This window comes from Haemorhous mexicanus, chromosome 16 (genome assembly GCF_027477595.1).
Source record: "Haemorhous mexicanus isolate bHaeMex1 chromosome 16, bHaeMex1.pri, whole genome shotgun sequence".
Classification (NCBI taxonomy): Eukaryota; Metazoa; Chordata; class Aves; order Passeriformes; family Fringillidae; genus Haemorhous; species Haemorhous mexicanus.
In genome coordinates, this window is record NC_082356.1 from 12,058,202 (window position 1) to 12,079,371 (window position 21,170).

The following is a 21,170-nucleotide window of genomic DNA, read 5'->3' on the forward strand; positions in this document are numbered from 1 at the left end:
TGGCATCCCCCCAGCCCTCTCTGCGTTCGGACACGTGAGGGCTCCGGCAGCAGGGGAGGAGCAGGAGGAGGAGGGAGGGAGGAAGAGGCGGAGCGACAGCAGGAAGCAGCGGGAGGAGGGGATGGGGACCCACGTGGCTCCAGCGCTGCCTGAATTCACCGCAGCCCGGGAGCATCGCCCCCCATTCCGCAGGTGCCCAGGGAGGGGGAGCTCGGCCGAAATATCCCGAGGGTGCCTGGGTTTGGGGTTTTTTTGGGGAGATGTTTGGAGCTGGCAGGGCTTTAAAGCCGAGCCGCGGATGGCCCTCGGGGAGCCCTGTGTCCCCCAGGAGCCCAAAGTGGGGAGCCCAGAGAGGGGGGAGCGCCGCCATTGGCAGGACCCTCAAGAGCCTGGAGAGGGGCAGGGGGGACTCCTTGGAGCCCCTGCAGCCCAGAGCAGAGAGTGAGGGGAGAAGGGGGCCCGGGACTGCAAGACCCCCAGCATCCCTAAGTGGGGAGAGCAAAAAGGGGAAACTTTTAGGATTCCTGGGACTCCCAGCCGCCTGAGGAGGGCAGGGACCGAGTAGAGGGGGGACCCCCAATCCAAGTGTGACCCCAAACAGCTGGGACAGGGGGGAACCCCAAACACCAAAGGGGGCAGACCAGAGACAGGGAACTCCTGGGAGGCATTTTCAGGGATGAGTCTTGTTGTTTGGGAGGCTTTTATGGACCCCAGATGGCTGGTGGTTTGTAGAGATGGACTTGGGCAGAGGGACCTTCAAACTCAAGGTGCTCATTCCTTGTTTTTCCCCAAACCAGGATTTCCCATTCCCAAACCTTGGCCACATGGAGGAGGAAGAGGCTTTGAGGAAGAAGATGATGCCTCAAGACACCCAGGCAGGTGAGGAGGAAGTCAGTGCCCCTTTGCCCCTCTTTCCTGCTCCATCTCCCAGCCCAGCATGGCCCCTGGCTGCAGGACAACCCTGCTGCCAACGCCGTCCTGCTGGGGAAGCAGTGGGGGGATCTCCTTCCCCTTCCCTCTGGCACACAGGCAAGTCCCATTCTCTCCTTGTCCTTCCTCCCCCAGGGAAGGAGCTGAGGATGGAGACCAGGGAGGACAAATCCCCACAGCAGAACCTCGTGGAAGAGGCTGTGTTGAGCGGCTCCAGGGCACAGGAATCCAACGGGGAAGAAAAGCCCTGGGGATCTTGCAGGAGGAGGGGCTGCAAACCCAGCCCAGGGTGCTCTGAGAAGGAAAGACCCACCCTGTGCCAGGAAAGTGGGCAGAGCTTCAGCCAGAGCTCAAAGGTGGTGGTCCATGAGCTGCTTCGTGATGGAGAGAAGCCCTACAAGTGCTTGGAATGTGGGAAGAGCTTCAGGCAGAGTTCTGACCTGATCAGCCACCAGTGGATCCACACTGGGGAATGGCCCTACGAGTGTGGGGAATGTGGGAAGGGCTTCAGGTACAGCTCAGAACTCGTCATCCACCAACGCATCCACACTGGGGAGAGGCCCTACAAGTGTGGGGAGTGTCAGAAGAGGTTTCGGAGCAGCTCCCATCTCTTCAAGCACCAGCGGATTCACACAGAGGAGAGGCCTTTCTGCTGCCCCAACTGCAGGAAGGGCTTCAAGCAAAACTCCCACCTTGTCAGCCACCAGCGCATCCACACTGGGGAGAGGCCCTATGAGTGTGGGGAATGTGGGATGAGCTTCAGCTGGAGCTCCAACCTGATCCGCCACCAGAGGATCCACACCAGGGAACGGCCCTATGAGTGTGGGGAATGTGGGAAGAGCTTCAGCCAGCATTCCCACTTGATCTGCCACCAGAGGAGCCACACTGGGGAAAGGCCATACAAATGTGGGGAATGTGGGATGACCTTCAGTTGGTGCTCCCAACTGATCATCCATGAAATGACCCACACTGGGGAGAGGCCCTACGAGTGTCCCCAGTGTGGGAAGAGGTTCCAGACCAGCTCCCATCTCCTCAAGCACCAGCAGATCCACACTGATGAGAGGCCCTTCCTCTGCCCTGACTGTGGGAAGGGCTTCAACTGCAACTCCACCCTCATCACCCACCGGCGCATCCACAGCCGGGAGAGGCCCTACGAGTGTCCCCAGTGTGGGAAGAGCTTCAGCTGGAGCTCTAACTTGACCAAACACCAACGGAGGCACCAGTAAGGGAAGCCCTGCCACTGCCCCAGCTGCAGGAAGAGCTTTGTGCACTGCCCCAACTTCATCCGCCATGGGAGGCCCCACATTGGTCAGAGCCCTGGTGACCCACATTCCCTGTGATCCATTTTGGGAAGACACTGGGCTGGTTATTCTTTTGTTTTGGCCCTAATTTTCTTTGGATTCATCTTCATCTCTTTAAAACAGAGAAAATTGGGTAAAAATCAATAAATTCATCAAAGGCTTCTAAAGCCTCACTTTTTACTTGTGTTTCAGGGGAATCTGGGTTTCAGGGAGATAACTGGGAGAACTTGGGGGTTTTGGGGGTATGTGGTGTACTTGTCTCCCTTCTTGGCACTCAAAGAGACAAGAGGGTTCGATCTGTCACTTTAATGCCACTCACTCTCTCCCCAAAATTCCTCGATTCCACAGCCCCTTGGTGTGGAATGGGGTTGGAAGGGGATTGGGCAAAGTGGGCTTCAAATCTGGAGGGGTGAGATGGGCATTGTGTGGGGCAGGATGGGTGGGATGGGGTTTGGAAGGTTTGAAATGGGGGAAATATGGCTTGGGATGGGGGTCATGTAGTCCAGGAGTGGTGGGATGGGTTGGGGTTGGGACTGGGGAGGTGGGCTGGGGTCTGGAATGAGACAGCTGAAGTTTGAGGATGATGAAGGGAGGGGGAGCCCATTACTGAGTGAGTTTTTCAATAATCCACATTCCTGAAAAGATTTTGGGGTATCTCACGTTTCTGAGGCGGTTTTGGGGCACTGCCCAGCTCTTGGGGGTTTCCTGAGAGCAGCTCCCTGGATCCCCATTGCCGGGGTGGTTGCCATTGGCACGAGCTCAGAGCTGTAACCAGAGTCCCTTGCCTTGAAGTTGGAGAGCAGAGAAAGGATGAACAGTCTCAGATACCTGCAGTGTGTGTGTGGGGGCAGGGAGAGTTCTGCATAGGTGGGGTGGTCACTGTCCTGCCCCAGCCACTGCAGCCTCTGACCCAGCCCCAAAGTGGCTGCCAAGCCCCTGGCACCCCAAAAACCCCACCTGTGAGAAGGACCAGAGCAGGTCAGGCTGTAACACGGGTGTGACACTGACACATCCCGTGGCCCTGAGGCTCACAGCAGCTGAAATCCAAGACTGTCTGTGGGTCTCTCTCTCCCTCTCTCTCTTCTCCTGACCTCCTCTTCTCGAAATCTGGATAACTTGAAGTTGGACAGGTTAGAGTTTGCTAAATCAGGGCTTTGTCAAGTGCTCTAATGTCATTCAATGTTGATTTAAGATTTCCCAAGTACCTCATTCTCTGAAGTTTGCAACTAAAGGTTTGTTCTCCACCCTCCTGAGAAGTCTGTTGGTTTCTCCCCTTGGCCATCTCTCCTGCAGGCTGTGCCCCCTGTGTGTGCTCCTGTGCCCATCTCGCTGTCCCCCAGCATTTCTCACCCAGCGTTTCTGTGCCCTCCCTGGGCTCCCTGCACCCAGCGCTGCCAGCTCCCGGCACACAGAGCCAGGGCAGGAGCCCACCCTGCCAAGGGGCTCTGGAGCAGGGCAGGGGCTGTGTTGGCTCCTGAGCTCAGCCGCTGGTCCTGGCATGGCTCTATGGAGACCGAGCACAGCAATGCTGCTGAGCATTGTCCCTGCTGAGGGTCTCACACTGGCGGGGCACATTCCCTGGCTGCAGGATTCGTGCCTGACCCAAGCACTGCACTTATGGCTCCAGCATTGCTTTCCAACAAAAACAGGGGAAGGCAAACTGTGTAGCTCATTATCCATTTCTCATGGTTGGGATTGAAGGCACTTGAGATGGTAGTTCATGTTTGGACTCAGGTGTTTATTATTTCTTATCGGTGAAATGGCCTCATAACCATGAGTTCAGCAGCTTTTCATTAGCAAGGCACAAAATGGCTAACTATCTCTTGTTACAAGGTCTTTTAAGACTCAACTATCCAATTAAGAAATGATATCTAGATTATTTTCCCTTTTAACTCAATAACTGATCCCTCGAAGCCCACAATGCAGACTTTTCTGTCCAATTGCAAAACATCACCCAAACACTTGAAGAAGGAAGAAGAAGGTGAAGAAGAACAACTTGCCTCCAGCCTAAAACCTCCATCTTGCTTCATATTTATTTCTGTATTCTAAAACCCCAAAGTCTTAAGTTTTCAACCCTGTGATATTACACATTTCTAACCAACTACACACCTGTAATCCCAGTACTACCAGTCAATTTTTGAAGCCTTCTCCACAGCCTCAGGTCAAGTGCAGTGTTCTCTTGTGCGTCTTTGCCTTTAAGCACAGGAAGTTTACAATTCTCAGCATCCAGGGTTCCAACAGCTCATGGTATTTTATACTGTCTAAAACTCTAAGTCATCGATCTTAGAGGTGAGATGCATTTGAAATTAGTGGCATGGAGAAGTAGTGCAAGATGGAAAAAGGAAGCAGAGAAATAAATAGAGGAAAGCATTTCAGATTGTTTCCATTTTCATTGCACTTCTGGAAAGCTGTTTCAGTTTTCCAGGAATGTTTTCCACAGTCCTGTCTGCTCTTCTCAAGAACTTTTCCTGGAGAACAAGGTCGAGCTCCTGTCACAAGCTGTGCCACCACCTGCAGCTTCCCTTGGCTTTCCACACTGTGCGTGCAGTAGGACTCTTGCAGGAAAGAAGGACAAAGGTTTTGAGAACTTGACAACTTGTCCTTTCTTTTCCTGGTGGACTGGAGAGTTGTGCTGTGGGTAAGGTTTTTATTGTTACTGTTCTAGGCTAAGAAAACATGAGGAGGTACCAGGAATTGTTAGGGAATACAAGCCTGGCTGGATGCAGAGAAAGAATCTCCAGAGCCTGCAGCCACAAGTAGAGAGTTGGGTGATAATCATTCCAACCTGTCAATGGACATCTTGAAAATTATCTGGAACGTGAAATGCTCTGACAGAGGGAGTTTGTTTCTGAGTTCAGTGTAGATGATTCCACATCTGGTGCCTTGGTGCATAAATCAAGAGCACAATCAGTTTGTGGTAGGCACTAGAACAAGCTGGACCTCTCAGAGCAGCTGACTGAAAGAATCTGAAAAGGAGAAATGCAGGGAATGACTTGGTGAACCTTGCCTGAAAGAAGGGTGATTCTTTTTCTAATAACTACTATTCCATTCCCTTGGGTTTTGGCTTTCTTAGCAAGGCCATTTGCATCCCAGACTCTCCATGAAGGGAGAAGCCGGAGCTTGTGGAACTGCCTGAAAGATGCCCTGTTCCTCTGCAGGGACACTCAGGCTGGAACAGGAGCCGGAGCCCTCTCTGGGGAAGCCTCCTCTGAGCTGGAATTTGTGCCGTGCTGGGAGAGGAGGAGGAGGGGGAGAAGGCTGGCGCTGTGTGGCAGGAGCAGGAGGTTTGGGCCGCAGGACATTCTGTCTGCGCTGCTGCCCCGCAGTGGGCGGCCGTGCCCGGGGCTCTGGGCCTGGTCCCGCGTGCGCTGAGCTCCCTGGGCTGGGCTCAGGTTCCTGCTGGGACTGGGCAGAGCCTGGGCTCAAACTGGGCTCAGCAGTGCAAAATACCTCTGGGCACCTGCGTTTCCTGCTGCTGGGAAGGAGAAATGAAGCAAGTCGAGAAGTTCTGGTTTCTGTTTTTCCTGGTGGATTTTCTAATTTAATTCCACACTGCAGAGGCAATTTCTCTGATGGCCTCTGTCAGTTCATTCTATTTCAACAGTGCCAGCAACACGGCTGTGTTTGAGCGCTGCAAATGTGGCCTGTGTGGCTTTAATTCCCCTCGCCTTAGTGCTCAGGGGCTGGTGGGCATTCCAATGTCTGCTGATCTTTATGCCCATGACAAAAATACTGACTTCGCTGTCATGAAAGCACCGTGGGTAGCACCACCTGAAGGAGGCACCTGCAGTTTTATGGATAAAATTCAGGTGGCAAGCAGAAGAGGGCCAAGAGAAGCCATGATCTCCAATTCCCAAGGCAAAGGCACCAGCAGTCTCCTGCTGGCACCTCAGGGTGAGTCAAACAGAGTTGAAAACAGCGCTGGAACCTGATCCTTTCTTCCTCTGAGGGCTGGCTCAGGGCAGCACAGGCGGGCCCTGAGGAGTCAGGGCTGTGTGTGGGTGCTTGTTGCTCTAGTCCTGAATTCAGCTGGAAAAAGCCCTTGGAAGCTGAGGCAGGAGCAGGCGGGAAGGGGCTGGCGCTGCTGCTGCTCCTGCTTGGGAGCCCCGGCTGGGCCGGGCCCGCGCCCCCTGCGCTGCGGCTGCTGCTGCTGCCAGAGCCGGGCGGGACTCGGGGACAGGGAACGGACACGGGGGGGGGGGACAGCAAAGGCCTGGCGGCTGCACGGATGGTGGTGCTCGGGCCAGCGCCAGCACAGAGCTTCAGCCCGCAATGAACCCCGAGGGAAACGCTGGGGAAAGGCTCCATTTCAGCCTTTCTGCACTCGTGGCTGTGAAGGGACTGAAATGAAAGGAGAACAAGCAGGGCCCGACCCCTTCTCCTTTGGGAGGAGCCCTGGGCCTGCGGCTGTGAGGGGCCATGAGGGGCTGTGCGGGGCCATGAGGGTCTCTGAGGGGTCATGAGGGGCTGTGAGGGGCTGTGGAAGGCCAGGCACCTCATGGAACCAGTGGTCCATGGTGACACTGCAAGGCCTTGTGGAACCAAAGAGACCATGGTGGCACTATGGAACATTATGGTACCACAGGTCCATTGTTACACATCAGCCACAGCAGGGCCACAGAACCAGGGAGATTATTGTGACACTGCAGAACCTTATGGAATCGAGGTGTCCATGTTACACTACTGAACTTCATGGAATCAAGGGTCCATTGTGACACTGTGGAACCAAGGAGACTGTTGTTGGCAGTACGAAAGCTCATGGAACCAAAAGTTTGTTGTGGCACTGTGGGGCCTCATGGAACCATGGACACCATTAAAACACTTCAGGACCCACTGGAACCAAGAGGCCACTGTGACCCTGCAGGGCCTTGTGGAACCATGCAGAGCATTGTGACAGAGCAGGACCTCGTGTCACCATGGGGCCATTATGACACTGCAGGGCCCCATGGAACCAAGCTCCTCAGGGACTCCTGGAATGAAGGAAACATGTTTGACACCGTGGTGGCCCTTGGGACCAAGAGGCCATTGTGACACTGTGGAACCAAGGAGAGCATTGCTGCCCTGCCAGACCTCATGGAACCAAGGATCCATTGTGACACTACAGGGCCTTGGGGGACCAAGGGCTATTGTGACACAGTGGGGCCCCAGGATCCAAGGGACTTTGTGACACCAACGGGTCCCATGGAACCAAAGGGACATTGTGACACTGGGAGGCCTCATGGAATCATGGAGACCATTGGGACGCTCTGGGGCCTAATGGAACTGAGGTGACACCAAGCTGTCGGGAAGAGTTGATCTGCTGGAGGGTAGGAGGGCTCTGCACAGGACCCTGGACAGGCTGGATCCAGGACCCAAATCCAACAAGTTGAGGTTTAACAAGTCCAAGTGCTGAGTCCTGCACTTTGGCCACAACAACCCCTGCAGCACTACAGGCTGGGGACAGAGTGGCTGGAGAGCAGCCAGGCAAAAAGGGACCTGCAGGGACTGATGGACAGCAGGCTGGACATGAGGCAGCAGTGTGCCCAGGTGGCCAAGAAGGCCAATGGCTCCTGGCCTGGATCAGGAATGGTGTGGCCAGCAGGAGCAGGGCAGTGATTCTTCCCCTGTGCTGGGCACAGCTTGGGCAGCACCTCGAGTGTTGTGTCCAGTTCTGGACCCCCAATTTAGGAAGGACATGGAGGGGCTGGAGCATGTCCAGAGAAGGGCAGCAAGGCTGGGGAGGGGTCTGGAACACAAGTCCTGTTCAGAGTGGCTGAGGGAGCTGGGGTTGTTTATCCTGGAGAAGAGGAGGCTCAGGGGAGACAAGGCGGTGTCAGGGCACAGGTTGGACTTGATGATCTCCATGGCCTGTTCCAACCTTGCTGATTCTGGGATTCTCTGAAATCACCCTTGGAGCAGTTGCAGGATGAGCCCTGGGCCTCCTCTTCAGAAGCTCCAGCAGCCCAGGTCCCTCAGCTTCTCCTGCCAGGCCCAAAGCCCATCCTGTCAGTCCTGCAGAGCCTCTGCAGCTCCTCCTCATTGCCCAGAACAGGGAGCCCCAGAGCCAGACACAGCAGCCCAGATGTGTCCCCCTGGCCTGTGGTGCCTGTGGCAAGGGAGCAGCAGGAGGCACTGCAGGAGCCTGCAGACAATTCCTGCAGCACTTGTGGGATCATCCTGCTCCCCAAAGGACATTCCCATGGTGCCAAGTCAGGAACTGCAATGGGGAGTGGGGCCAAAGAGGAAAGGGCAATCAGGGATGGGCTGTTTGCAGGAGAGGGAACAGCGGTGGGCAATGGGAAGAAATCTGAACCAGGGGAGAGGAAAGAAAGCCAAGGTGAAGCAAAGGAAATGCTCAGGGCAGTTTGGGGGTGGCTGCCAGGCAGCCCTGGCTCTGAGCAACAGCATCTGCAGTGGGACAGGACACTCCCAGCTGATGGGAACAAACTTTCTGGCTGAGTGCAGAGGCCAGGACAAAGCTGAGTCATTTCCCTGCCATTCCCAGCCCTTCCTGGCCCCAGGGGCTGATGGCATTTGTGCTCCCTCAGGTTCATGTCCCCACAGCAACACCATGGGGGTGCTCCCCCTGCTCTGTGCAATGCAAACAGGGGCTCCTGAGCCAGTGGTGCCGTGTCTGTGCCTGCAAGGATGGGGCACCTGTGTGAGCTGGGGGAGAGGCCAGGGCTGCAGAGGGGGGATGTTGTTGGCAGCTCCATGAGGACGCTCTGGGACGCTGCCCTGGGCTGTCCAGCGCACTGGGGATGGATCAGCCCCTGCTCTGCTGCTCCTTCCCATCTCCCCCAGGGCCCTTGCAGAGCACCAGCCATGCTGTTTGCTTCCAGCCTGCCCACGGCCACCCTGGGGCTGCTCACGGGGGTTTTCTGTGCTCAGCATTGTTCCTGGGTGTGTTCTTGAGAGAGCCTGGGCAAGGAGCCTGGAGCCCCCAGGGCCTGGCCTGAGGCGTCAGCACTGCCCCAGCAGTGCCCATGGCCTGTCCCTGCTGCAGCCCTGGCACTGCCACCCCCAGGGCTGTGCCCGGCCCCGAGAGCACTCAGGCCCTACAGCAACACCAGGGCCACCAGGGCAGCGGGGCAGGGCCACGGGAGCAGCATTGGCAACACCAAGTGCTGCTGCTGCTGGGCACAGCTGCTGTGCCAGCACTGATCTGCCCCCAGCTCTGCACACAGACATTGCTGCTGCAGCTCCAGAGAAGGGAACAAAAGGGCATCTCTGCAGAAAACTTTGCTGGGAGATCCTTCAGTTCCTTTAAAGCCATAAGAGTACAGCCCCACATTAACACAGACTGTGGCCACAGGGAAGGTGGAGAGAAGCAAAATGAGAAATGGCCCAAACAATGACATTCCTTTGTGGACAATATGACCAAATGGAACAGGGGACAAAAGACCCCACAACCAAACCAACAAGAAGTATCAAAGATGATTTTTATTACAATTCATTTGCAGAAATTCACCAGCTGTTTAATGTCCCTGAAAGCATCCAGTCATCAGTGTCCACACTGCAGCCTTGAGCTCCTGGTTCCTCAGGCTGTAGATGAGGGGGTTCAGGGCTGGAGGCACCACTGAGTACAGAACTGACAGGGCAAGATCCAGGGATGGAGAAGACATGGAGGGGGGCTTCAGGTAGACCAAAAATGAGGTGCTGACAAAGAGAGAGACTACAGCCAGGTGAGGGAGGCAGGTGGAAAAGGCTTTGTGCTGACCCTGATCAGAGGGGATCCTCAGGACGGCCCTGAAGATCTGCACATAGGAGAAAACAATGAACACAAAACAGCCAAGTACCAAACAGGTACTAACAGCAATGAGCCCAAGTTCCCGGACAGAGGATTTGGAGCAGGAGAGCTTGAGGATCTGGGGGATTTCACAGAAGAACTGGCCCAGGACATTGCCATGGCACAGGGGCAGGGAAAATGTATTGGCCGTGTGCAGCAATGAATAGAGAAAGGCACTGGCCCAGGCAGCTGCTGCCATGTGGGCACAAGCTCTGCTGCCCAGGAGGGTCCCGTAGTGCAGGGGTTTGCAGATGGACACGTAGCGGTCATAGCACATGATGGTCAGGAGGTAAAGTTCTGCTGAGATGAAGAAGAGGAAGAAAGAGAGCTGTGCAGCACATCCTTTGTAGGAGATGTTCCTGGTGTCCCAGAGGGAATTGTGCATGGCTTTGGGGACAGTGGTGCAGATGGAGCCCAGGTCAGTGAGTGCCAGGTTGAGCAGGAAGAAGAACATGGGCGTGTGCAGGTGGTGGCCGCAGGCTACGGCGCTGATGATGAGGCCGTTGCCCAGGAGGGCAGCCAGGGAGATGCCCAGCAAGAGGCAGAAGTGCAGGAGCTGCAGCTGCCGCGTGTCTGCCAAGGCCAGCAGGAGGAAGTGGCTGATGGAGCTGCTGTTGGACATTTGCTGTGGCTGCACTTGGGGACCTGTTCATGGAGAAAGTACAGTGACAAGTCAGGAGAAGCTGCTTTGAGCCAATCCTGGGCCATTCCCTGCAGACTGTCCCCCTGGGACTCACCCACCCTTGTTCCTGCTCTGGGAAAACCTTCACCCAGGTCCCTGCCTGAGCTCCAGTTGTGCTGGCTGAGTGTGCCAGAGGCAGCCAGGCGTGTGCGTGGGGGCTCTTGAGGAGCCATCCCTGTCCCACTGCCCTGGGTTTGTGGCCATGTGGCAGAGGGAAAAGGCTGGATATTCAGGATTTGTCAGGGGAATCACTCCCAATGCAGAAAGGCATGGTAGAATCTGAACACCCAGTTCTATAAGACATGGATGGAATGAATTTGTTTTAGGAATAGTTTTAGGGCATCATTAGTGGCTCTCTGAGGTTAGAAATCCCCAGCATTCCTGCTGCACTCCAGATTTGCCATTAAGAGATGGGAGAGGCAAAGGATTCCCTGTGGCTCAGGGAAGGTGAGGGGCTGCATGGGCTTGTTCCCAGCTGCCCTGGCTTTGCACCTTTGCCTGCAGTCAGAGCACAATCACACTCCAGGGTCACCCTAGGATAAACCAGACCCTGCCCAGAGCAGAGGGATCCCTGAGTATCTCACTCTCTCTCAAGGTCTCTGGGCAAGGTCTCAGCACCCCCTTGTGCCAAGGACACTCATGGCTCCTTTGGCAAACCCAGCAGCATTTCCTCAGCTGTGGCAGCTCTGCCCTTCCCTTTGGGACATTCAGGGAACTCCCAGAGGCTCTGGCACAGATTTGCACCCAGGAGGGCATCTCAGAGCATGGAAGGGCACAGCAAGGAGATCCCTGGCTGTGCCCATGATGGGATCACAGGGAGGGGGCTCAGCTCATTCCCCTTTCCCATGGACTGCTTTGCCCACAGCCCCACAGGTGCCAGGGAAGTTTGGACACCCCATTCCCATGGACACCCCTGCCTGGCAGGAATGCCAAGGGCAGTGCCTGACTCAGCTGCTGCAAATGCCAGAGCCTCCCTGAGAGCAGCAGATATCAATGACAATATCAGGGCAGTGCAGAAACAAGAGAAGATGTTGTGGTGCTGTGCCTGAGAGGGCAGGGCAGAGACAGCCGGGCACTCAGGACAGTGTTCCCGTGCCCAACTGTGCCCGGCACCTCCCACACACCAGCAGTGCCCTCCTGCCCCCAGCACTGCTCTCCTCAGCCCCCTCTCCCTCCCTGAGCATCTCCCTGGGCCTGGACATTCCCTCCTGAGAGGAGCCTTGTCCCTGCCAGCGCTCACAGAGCCCATCCCACCCTGTGTGCCCTGGCCCCGGCCCTACAGAAACCTGCCTGTGTGCAGGGCCCTGGCTGGGGCAGGCTCTGTGTGCAGGTGGGCAAGGGCAGCTCAGGAGAGCCCTGCTGGGCCCTGCAAAGGTGATGCTGCTGCTGTCCAGGGCTGAGGAGTGGCTGAGGGCCCTTTGGGAGACTCCCAGCAGAGAGACTGACCACCCAAAGTTACAGTTCCGGAGTCTCTGTAAATGTTCAAACATTCCTTTGATGATCCTGTGTGTCCCTTTTAACTCAGAATGTTCTGTGATTCTGGGATTACAGTTCCTGTTCTGCTTCTCTCATCCCCCTGTTGTCTATAATCAAAAGAGAAAAAAAACACTTGCAACAGTGTTAGAACAGTAAAGTAAAAACCAGACATTTATTGGAAGCTTCCAGGTATCCCAGTGGGGATGGAGTATACCCAGCCCCTGATTACAACACTTTATTAAGGTTGATTAATTAGGATATTTAACAAGAACATCCAGTAGGAGATTCAGTTGCCCTGGTTACACACCCCTGGCTCAACTCATTGGAGTAGCTCCAAAGGCTTCTTTGCCTCTACTTTTTGCTATGACTGCTCACATTCTGATCAAAAACCAAAATGCTCTTCTTGTAGGTCCTCTTCCTGATAATAAGATGATACAGTATTTCAGGAATATATTTAGACAGTCAGCTTATTGTTCTAAAATCTAAGAGAAAGGTTAGGGAACGTACTAGGTTTAATTAAGGATTATAGTTACTGATGTATATAATAGTAGTTTAAAAGAGTTAATTAGGAGTTTATTAGATTTAAGTAAGGATTATATTTTAAAATGATATAATAGTAATTTAAAGAGATATGAACATATGAAAAATATATAAAAAGCAAAAATCTTGTTTATCACCCCACTTTCCCATCCTTCTCCAAGCAGGAAATTGAAAACACTCTCAGGAAAGCTCCTGATCTTTCCAGCTATTCCAGGCTTACCTTCTTTGGGAAATCTCCTCTGGAGCTGTGTCCAGGCTGGTCTGGAGCTGGGAGCAGCCCTGCCCCAGCCAGCCCTTCTCAGCAGCAGCACCTGCCCTGCTCAGGGTGGTTCCTTCCCCCCACAGCTTCTTTCCAGCGCTGGGGGCAGCTCCCCAGGCCGGCTGAGAGCTGTCCCTGGCAGGCAGCAGAGTCCCTGCCCCAGCACAGCGCCCTGGGCTGCAGGACCCTGCTCTGCAGAACAGCCCTTGGCAGCCCTGGCTGCAGCCCCGGCTGCTCAGCCCTGCAGCAGAGCCTGGCAACAGGAGCTGCCTTGGGCTGTGCCTCGGCTGGGGCAGCAGGGAAAGCCAGCCCTGCCCTAGGGCCACATCCCTGCCCTGGAGCAGCTCTGAGAGTCCTCCTGAAAGGTCCTCAAAGCTGTGGGATGTGCCAGCTCCAGGAGATCCCTGCAGGAACTGCAGCTTCTCTTCCCACAGCCAGGGAATGACTGTTTCAAACCTGGGATGATTTCTGCTCTAGTGAGGTCTGAGTGAGCTCTGCTCTGCACTCCCTGCCCAGGCTGAGTTTAACCCCTCTGTGCCTCCGTGCTGTGCCTGGGGTGGCTGCAGGCAGTGCCCCAGCCCTGCTGGGCTGTGCACAGGAGCTGCTCCTGGCCAGAGCTGTCTCTCTTCAGCGCTGCCCTTGCCAGGAGCCTCTGTGCAGGTTTTTCAAAGGACTTTGGGTTTTGCTTTTGCCTTGGAGTCTCTGAGAGATTTCTGCAATCATGGCCTCCAATTATCTGCTGTAATTAGTCCCTGGAGAGGCTTTGTCAGTAACAACACTCAGTGGGGCTCATTAATGCTTCAAGGTACTTTAGTTCTTTTCAGGTACTTGGTGTTTCCCTTTGGATACAGACTCTGGGAGAGGTTTGTGCAATCACAGCCCCAATTGTCTGCTTTAACGAGTCCCTTGAGAGCTTTGTACTGACACTTAGTGGAGTTCATTAATACTTTGAGATACTCAAGGTTTTTAAGGTACTCTGGATTTTCCTTTCTACAGTGAGTGTCTGAGAGGTTTTTTTTGCAAACCAGGCCTTCCAGTTCTCTCCTCCATGGAGTCCATGAGGAGCCTGTGCTGGGGATGGACCTCACTAGGACCCATTCATGCCTTGAGACACTTCAGGTGTTTCCTCTGACTTTGACTCCTGGAAAGGTTTGTGGAATCTCCTCTCAGGCCCGAGATTCAAGGGCTCAGCTCCAAATGCACCACAGGGCTCATTAGGATCAATGAATCCTGACAAACCATGGCTCTGCCTTGATTTCCCCTGCTCTTGTGCAGTTCATCAGGAGGGTTTCTGTACTGGTTTTGGTTCGCCAATTTGAAATATCTCAGCCAACATATCAACCAATGTGGTAGGTTCATTGTTGGCTAATTACCAGAGCACTCACTAGAATACTTTTACTCATTTCCTGCTGTGAGATAGGATTAGGAGAAAGGCAAAGAAGCTCAAAACTAGAGAAGGGTATAAAGAAAAGTTCATTAATAGTAATAAATATTAGGTGTAATAAGAATCAGAAGAAAACTTTCAGAACACTTCTCTCCCTACAACCTTTTCTTACTGACCGTGTAAAGAGTCAAAACCTAAAATTTTCAGTCAGTTTAGCACCTCTAGAATGGTCTTCCTTCAGTTCACTCAGGGAGAGGAGTCACTCTTTCATGCTATGGAGACTTCTCCGTAAGTAAACAGTTCTCTCATGGCTCTCAATTTCCACAAATAGAAGCGACCCTGAAAATCTGCAATCATGAAGTCCCTCCCATATTTTCACATCTTTTCCCACAGCTGCGTTTATTGGCCATATCAACTTACGGGGTATTAGTTTAAAAATGAGGTGTTTAAGAGCAAAGGTTCTCTTCTCCTATTTCTGAAATCATCTTCATCTCTGAGAACAGAGCACAGGGTCTCATCATGCTGCTCTCTTTCTCTGTTCAAACTTCTCATGGGAGCACAGCTACTTCAGCATTTGCGTACTTTAGCATGGAGGTTTTTCCTGAACAAGTCATCTCCCCATACTTTTCAAAGCTTATAGTGAAAAAGAGAGTCTGATGTATGAATTACATCATTCTCCATAACTTTACAAAAGGATTTCAGCCCCAAGATCAAGGCATCTCCTCATCCCTCCCATCTGGGGCTCAGCTTCCTCTTCATGGACCTCGGTGTGTTCACGTTGTCCCTCTCTGTGCCTGCACTTTGTCCTTTTCTCTCACTTGAGGGAGGATGGAAGCACTGACAGAGTTCATAACTCACCCGGGGCCTGCAGATGGTTCCGTGACCCCGGCCGGGCTCGGTCCTTGGGCCGGAGCTGTTTTACCATGGAGGTTTCTGCAGCGGCTGCGCTGGGGCTGTGTCAGGATGGGCCACGCTGGGGCAGGGCCAGGATCTCAGCAGCCAGGCCAGAACACAGCAGCAGCACGGCCGGGGGCCGATGGCTTCTCCTCCCCCTGCCCGGGGGTTGTGGGTGAACCCCAACGGTGGCAGAACCTTGGCCGAGCCGGCCCGGCCCGGGGCTGCTCCTGGGGCCCGGCGGATCCTGGCTCGGCCCGGGCTGGCGGCGGGGCAGGGCTCAGCAGTGCCCAGATGTTGGAACTGCAGCCATGGCCCGGACCGGCCTGGGCCCCGCGGCCTCCCCTGCCCTGCCCAGCAGCCGATGGGGCCTGGCGGGGTCCCTGGGAAGGGGCCCGGCCCCACGGCAGGAGCCGCCTGGGCTGCCCTGGCTGAGACGGGGCTGGGTCAGCCTTGTTACCTCTGTGCCAGCCAGAAGGGAAAGAGACCCTCCCAGGCTTTTTCATCTTTAACGTGTGTCTTCACAGGGCCGTGTACAGTTTCCTTAGTGGTTTAACAGATTGTCAATTCTCAAAGCTAATTACTGATTGGTTTTTTTTTTTCATTGGAGGAAACTGCTTCTCTTAGAACATCACTTCTGTGATGCAAAACCACCGAACAGCACAGAGCATAGAGTTCCATTGTCCATATGTAGTGGTCATGTGCCCGAGGCCTCCAAACCCAACCTTGGGAGATCTCTGGGCCCTCCTTAAGGTGTTTTCAAAAGAAAACATTCAGCTCAGTGTCTAAAAAAATCATCAGAGGACGGGGCCAGCCTCAGCTGTTTGTCTTGGCTAATTTCTTGGGACCAATCCATGAATATACGGAATTTAGGAGGCCAAATTCTAGGTTTGGCCATGGTTCCTTGACAAGAAGGTCGGTTATTTTCCGTAGAAAGCAACAAAGCCCCTCTGTTTTGGGGGCAGATGAGAGCTGACCACCAGAGGCCAAGGCCAGCCAGAGCTGGCAGGTTTTCTTCTGAGATACCCTTGCCTACAGGAAATTGTTTAGGGAGAGTACCAATTTTGGCAATGGGCATCTAAAAAGAGGAACAGTTCTTTTCCATAGCAAGGAAAGCATGGAGCCCCAGTGTTCCAGGAGCTGATGAGAGGCAGCCCTTGACATTCCAAGATCAGCCAGACCTATCAGGTGGCCCCTGGGAGGCCAAGCCAGCCAGACCTGTTCCATGTTCCCTGGGTTCCATGGGGCCTCACAGTGTTCCAATGGTCCCTTGCTTCCAGGAGGCCCTGAGGTGTCATAATGCGCCCTTGGTGACACAAGGCCCTGAAGGGCCACAATGGTCTCCAAGGTTCCCTCAGGCCCCACAGAGCCAGAATGGTCTCTGGGTCCATGAAGCCCTGCTGTGTCACCATGGCCCCTTGGTTCCATGGGCTCCAGTGGTGCCACAATGATCCCCTTGGTTCCATGGGCTCCAGTGGTGCCACAATGATCCCCTTGGTTCCATGGGCTCCAGTAGTGCCACAATGATCCCCTTGGTTCCCTGGGCTCCAGTGGTGCCACAATGATCCCCTTGGTTCCATGAGGTTCCCACAGTGTCCCAGTCATCTCCATGGGAAGGAAAGAACCCAGCTCCAGTGTTGCAGGGGCAGCCACCAGAGGCCAAGGCCAGCCAGCCTTGATGGCACTGGCAGATTTTGAGGTAGGCCAGAACCCCAGACAGAGAAGGGGGTGAAGGGAGTGGAACCGGGCACAGCCCCTGCAGGAACGGAGGGGTGGAGAAGCACTGAGATGTCCTGGGCAGCCCCTCCAGAGAGAGAGAGAGAGCCTGTGTCACCTTGAAATTTGATGTCATGTGCTGGCAGCATGGCCAGCAGAGGAGAAAGAGAAGGGAGGCAGAAAGTGCCCAGCTGTGGGAGTCCTGGGCAGGCTACTGTGAGATTTCAGCTGTCCTGAGGGCAGCAGAGCTGGTGATTTTAACTCTTCCTTCGACAAAAAAGACTTTGGCAAACACTAATCCTTGATCTGAAAGAGAAGAGAGACAGCCTGGGACTTGAGATGTCAGGAGAAGATGGGAAAGAATCCTAGGTAGGGAGAGAGATCATGGAGTGGCCTTTGGCTGGACTTTTTCTTGTGTAGCCATAGACTGAACCAATTTTCCTGTAACATAGACTGCATTTAGGGGGAGGCAATGGCTTGAGCCCAGAGAGTGACCTGCTGCAGTGATTGCCAGTGCAGGAGTGGGAGTGACCTTCTGCAGTGACACCATGTGCAGGAGTGGGAGTGACCTGCTGAAGTGATGCCATGTGCAGGAGTGAGAGTGACCTGCTGAAGTGATGCCATGTGCAGGAGTGAGAGTGACCTGCTGAAGTGATGCCATGTGCAGGAGAGAAGAGAACAGAGAAAGGTGAGGAGGGTGTGGTGGTGCCCTCTGTCTTCAGGGAAGAAGACGAAGATCTCTGTTCTCAAGACCCTCAGCCCCAGGAGAGGTGAAAATGGGGGGGACTGTTGTCCCAAAATGAGAAAAAATGTCATTCTTTGGTACTTGGCAAAGCATCCTTTAAAGGAACCCTATAAGCAGTTTTAGTCCATGGACAGTGGTGAGAGCATGGAAGGAGGAGGTCACAATGGCAGATTTTCTCTGGGCAGTGCCATGTGTGACATGGAAACATAAGAGGTTTCAACTGTGCTTCCTGTGGAAGACTACGGTACAAGAGAGACTCCTCTCTCCCTTGATGAACTGAGAATTGATTACCTGAGAGGTGGTAACTTGACTGAGAATCCAAGGTTTGGTCTCACTGTGCTTTGGTGGAAATTGAGTGAGGGGAGGAGGAATGTTTTGGAAAGTTTCGTTTTGAATTTTGTGTGTTTCTTTTATTATAGTGTAGGTTTGTGGGATTCACATTCTCTGAACCTGAGAGAAGCAGTGAGAGAAGCAGAGAAGAGAATGATCAAAACAATTCTTACCTCATTTGCTGCACCTGTGTTTGTGCACAAGTGGAATGCATTGTGGAAAATTGTTCACCTGAAGGAATTTGCTTGATTGGATTCTGGTGTGTTTTGTTTTCGTGACCAATCTCTGAAAGCTGTTGGTCATGAGACAGTCAGGAGATTTGGTGGAGTTGAGTGCTTGTGCAGTTTCAGTTTAGATGTACTGTAATATAGTGTAATATAGTACAGAATATTATAGTATAATAAAGTAATTAATTAGCCGTCTGATATCATGGAGTCCTCCTCATCATTCCTCCCTGCCACGGGAGTCACCTTGAATCCGACAGAGGTTAATAAAGTTTTTTCCTTTATTTCTAAGCTTGAGCCTGCTCTGCTCTCTTTCTGGTCACATCTCACAGCAGCCATTTGAGAAAAATATATTTTCATGGGTGCACTGGCATTGCACCAGTGCCAACCCATGACACAGAGAAAGGCCAGAAGGGCAGGGAAGACACCAGGAATTGGTCACATTTTCTCCTGTCACAACCATGACTCAGGGAATGGGATTAAACCTGGAAAGGCTAAGGCACGTTACTGACCTCCTGCTGCCTAAGGAAAGAAAGAAAAATGAAGATAATTTGTCCCTTTTTGGGTTCTCCAGTTCAAAAAAGACACTGAGTCAACCACGAAGGTTGGGTAAGATGGATATACAAGGATTTACAAGGGGAAGCTGGGAGTAGAAGATGTGCCTGTACTCATGGTGAAGGAAAATCCTGTTATTGGATGAAACTCCCTAAGGGAAGGATCCCTTAAGAGAAGATGGATCCCAGCTCTTGGAGATACTAAAATTTTGACTGGAAATTGTGTGACCTGAACTGCTTGGCTCTATTTGGAACAGGTTTTTGGACTGGTTACTTCAAAAGAGGATATCCAATCTAAATTATTCTCAAGTTTTATGTAAAGGGTTCATCTGAACTGGGTCAGCAAAATCTTCCTCCAGAGCCAGTGGATGTGGAATTTTGGATATAAAATCCAGTGGCTTCACTGAATATTCCTCCATTTTTTAGAACTTTAAATATTTACCTCAAACAGAAGAAGAAAAGCTGCAGAGTAGACACCAAATGTAAAAAAAAAATTTAAAACTCTCTTTTTTCCTGTTTATCCAGTCTCCTACTTTCTCTCTACTATTCTTCATTTTCCTATGAATTGCTCAGCACCCTCTGTCTCCTTTTTCTATCCAACCCTCCTTTAAACTTTAAAGACTTTAAACAGCAGCATTTAAAGTCTCCCTGTCCTGGTGTTAACACGTGTTTTGGGTTTGGGTGTCCCAGGACATGCACTCCTGAAGAATACAAATTACCTTGTGCTGTTCCTGCTGTCTCCTGGAATGATTTCACCCCAGCCATAGCTGGAACAGTTAATGTAAAAACTTTTATTATCCATTTACCACTGTCACTCTGCTCTTGAAATTACTTTCTTCATCCTTCTGGATGGAGAAAATTTGCTCTCTCTGAGGGGATAGAAGGGAATAAAAACTCTGCTCTGGAACTCCACCAAGAATGTGCATATGAGGAGGAAGAAATGCCTTCAATATGTTTTTTATCTGTCTAATCTTAGCCAGACCTGGTGTCTCTCCCAACCAGTCATTTCAATCCATGAAGACATAACAGAGGAATATTGAACTCATTTTCTCCAGTGTTGAATATTTCTATTTAGCCTTACAAGATAAAAATTAATTAAATTCTTCCTGTGGAGAAACTGAGGTACAGGAGAAGACTGGGATTCATCTGCATAATTTGGAGTGTCTGTAATTTATTCATCTTAATTTAATTATCATCAATTAAAGACAATCCAATCAACAAACTGAATAGAGTTTAGAGTGTGAATCACCCAACAAAGTTCACCTCTGGTTAAGGATGAAATAAATCACAGAATGGGCTAGGTTAGAAAAAACCTTCATGATCATCCAGTTCTCTACAGCCTGAGTGTGATTCCGCTGCCTTGGCACTGAATTTATTGAAACTTTAGTCAACCAATCTATGCATTTACATATTGCTGGTCAACAGGACAGGGAGCCAAGACGAGCCACATTCCCTCCTATACCCCATTAGACACTTTGAAACACCTAAAAAAGGTCCAGGAACCAAAGACCAGGCCAACGTAGTGACTCCACACATCACTTCTACAGCTGGGGTGAGGGACCTGGGAGATCACCCAAATCATGGAATTACAGAATTGCAAAGTTTGAGAAAGTGCTCAAAGTTCATCCAGTCCAACTGTCAAGACCATTAAACCCTGTCCTCATCCACACCCCTTTGAACACTTCCAGGGATGGTGACTCCACCACTTCTCTGGGAAGTCTGTTCCAATGCTTGGCAACATAAATTAAAATTCCCAGATTTTAGTGCCTGGGATAATTTTCCCAAGGTTAACTCTGATGCCTAAAGATACTGAAATCACATCATCCAGCACTAGGGGTTACGTGCTTTTCACTGTCCCCTGGGACACTTGATGGGGCTCTGGAAAGAGAGGAAAACAGCTGCAAAAGGAATTGTCCAGCCCTTGGTCAATGATTACAGTAATGGCTTGAGGAAGACCTTAAAAAGGAGAAAATGAGGCTCAGGGGAGACCTTATTGCTCTCTACAACCACTGAAAGGAGGCTGAGTAAGTGAGCGTTGGTTTCTTCTCCCAGGAAAGAATAGCTCTAGGGGAAAGGGCCTCAAGCTGTGACAGAGCAGGTCCAGGTTGGACATTATGAAAAATTTCTTCACTGAAAGGATGGTTAAGTATTGGAATGGACTGCCCAGGGAAATGGTGGAGATATCATCCCTCTGGTGCCCAAAAATGAGTAGGCATTGCACTTGGTTTGGTGGATGTGGTGGTATTCAGTCAAAAATTGGACCAAATGATCTTGAAGGTCTTTTCCAACCTGAAGGATTCCATGAAAGCAGAACTGCTCCAAAGCCTCCAGCTCCCTGGCAGGCTGTGGCTCTGTGTGTGTCAGTCT

The 21,170-nt window shown here is 52.3% G+C and overlaps 2 protein-coding genes across 2 annotated transcripts in view; one reads left to right on the top strand and one right to left on the bottom strand.

Annotated features, from left to right (window-relative positions):
- The window catches only part of LOC132334955 (zinc finger protein 850-like), a 300,730-nt gene that overhangs the window by 269,553 nt on the left and 10,007 nt on the right, over positions 1-21,170 (bottom strand). The gene's annotated exons all lie outside the window — the stretch shown is intronic.
- On the top strand, positions 558-2,398 carry LOC132334730 (zinc finger protein 664-like). Its single transcript, XM_059860833.1, has 2 exons — positions 558-879; positions 1,066-2,398. Exons 1-2 carry the CDS (start codon positions 735-737, stop codon positions 2,154-2,156), a joined length of 1,236 nt encoding a protein of 411 aa, XP_059716816.1. The 5' UTR covers positions 558-734; the 3' UTR covers positions 2,157-2,398.

Bases quoted from the DNA above. Each gene is read 5' to 3' on its own strand.
- LOC132334730 (XM_059860833.1), top strand. From the start codon at position 735: ATGGACTTGGGCAGAGGGACCTTCAAACTCAAGGTGCTCATTCCTTGT. The intron at 880-1,065 runs GTGAGGAGGAAG...TTCCTCCCCCAG, and splicing joins GCCTCAAGACACCCAGGCAG to GGAAGGAGCTGAGGATGGAG.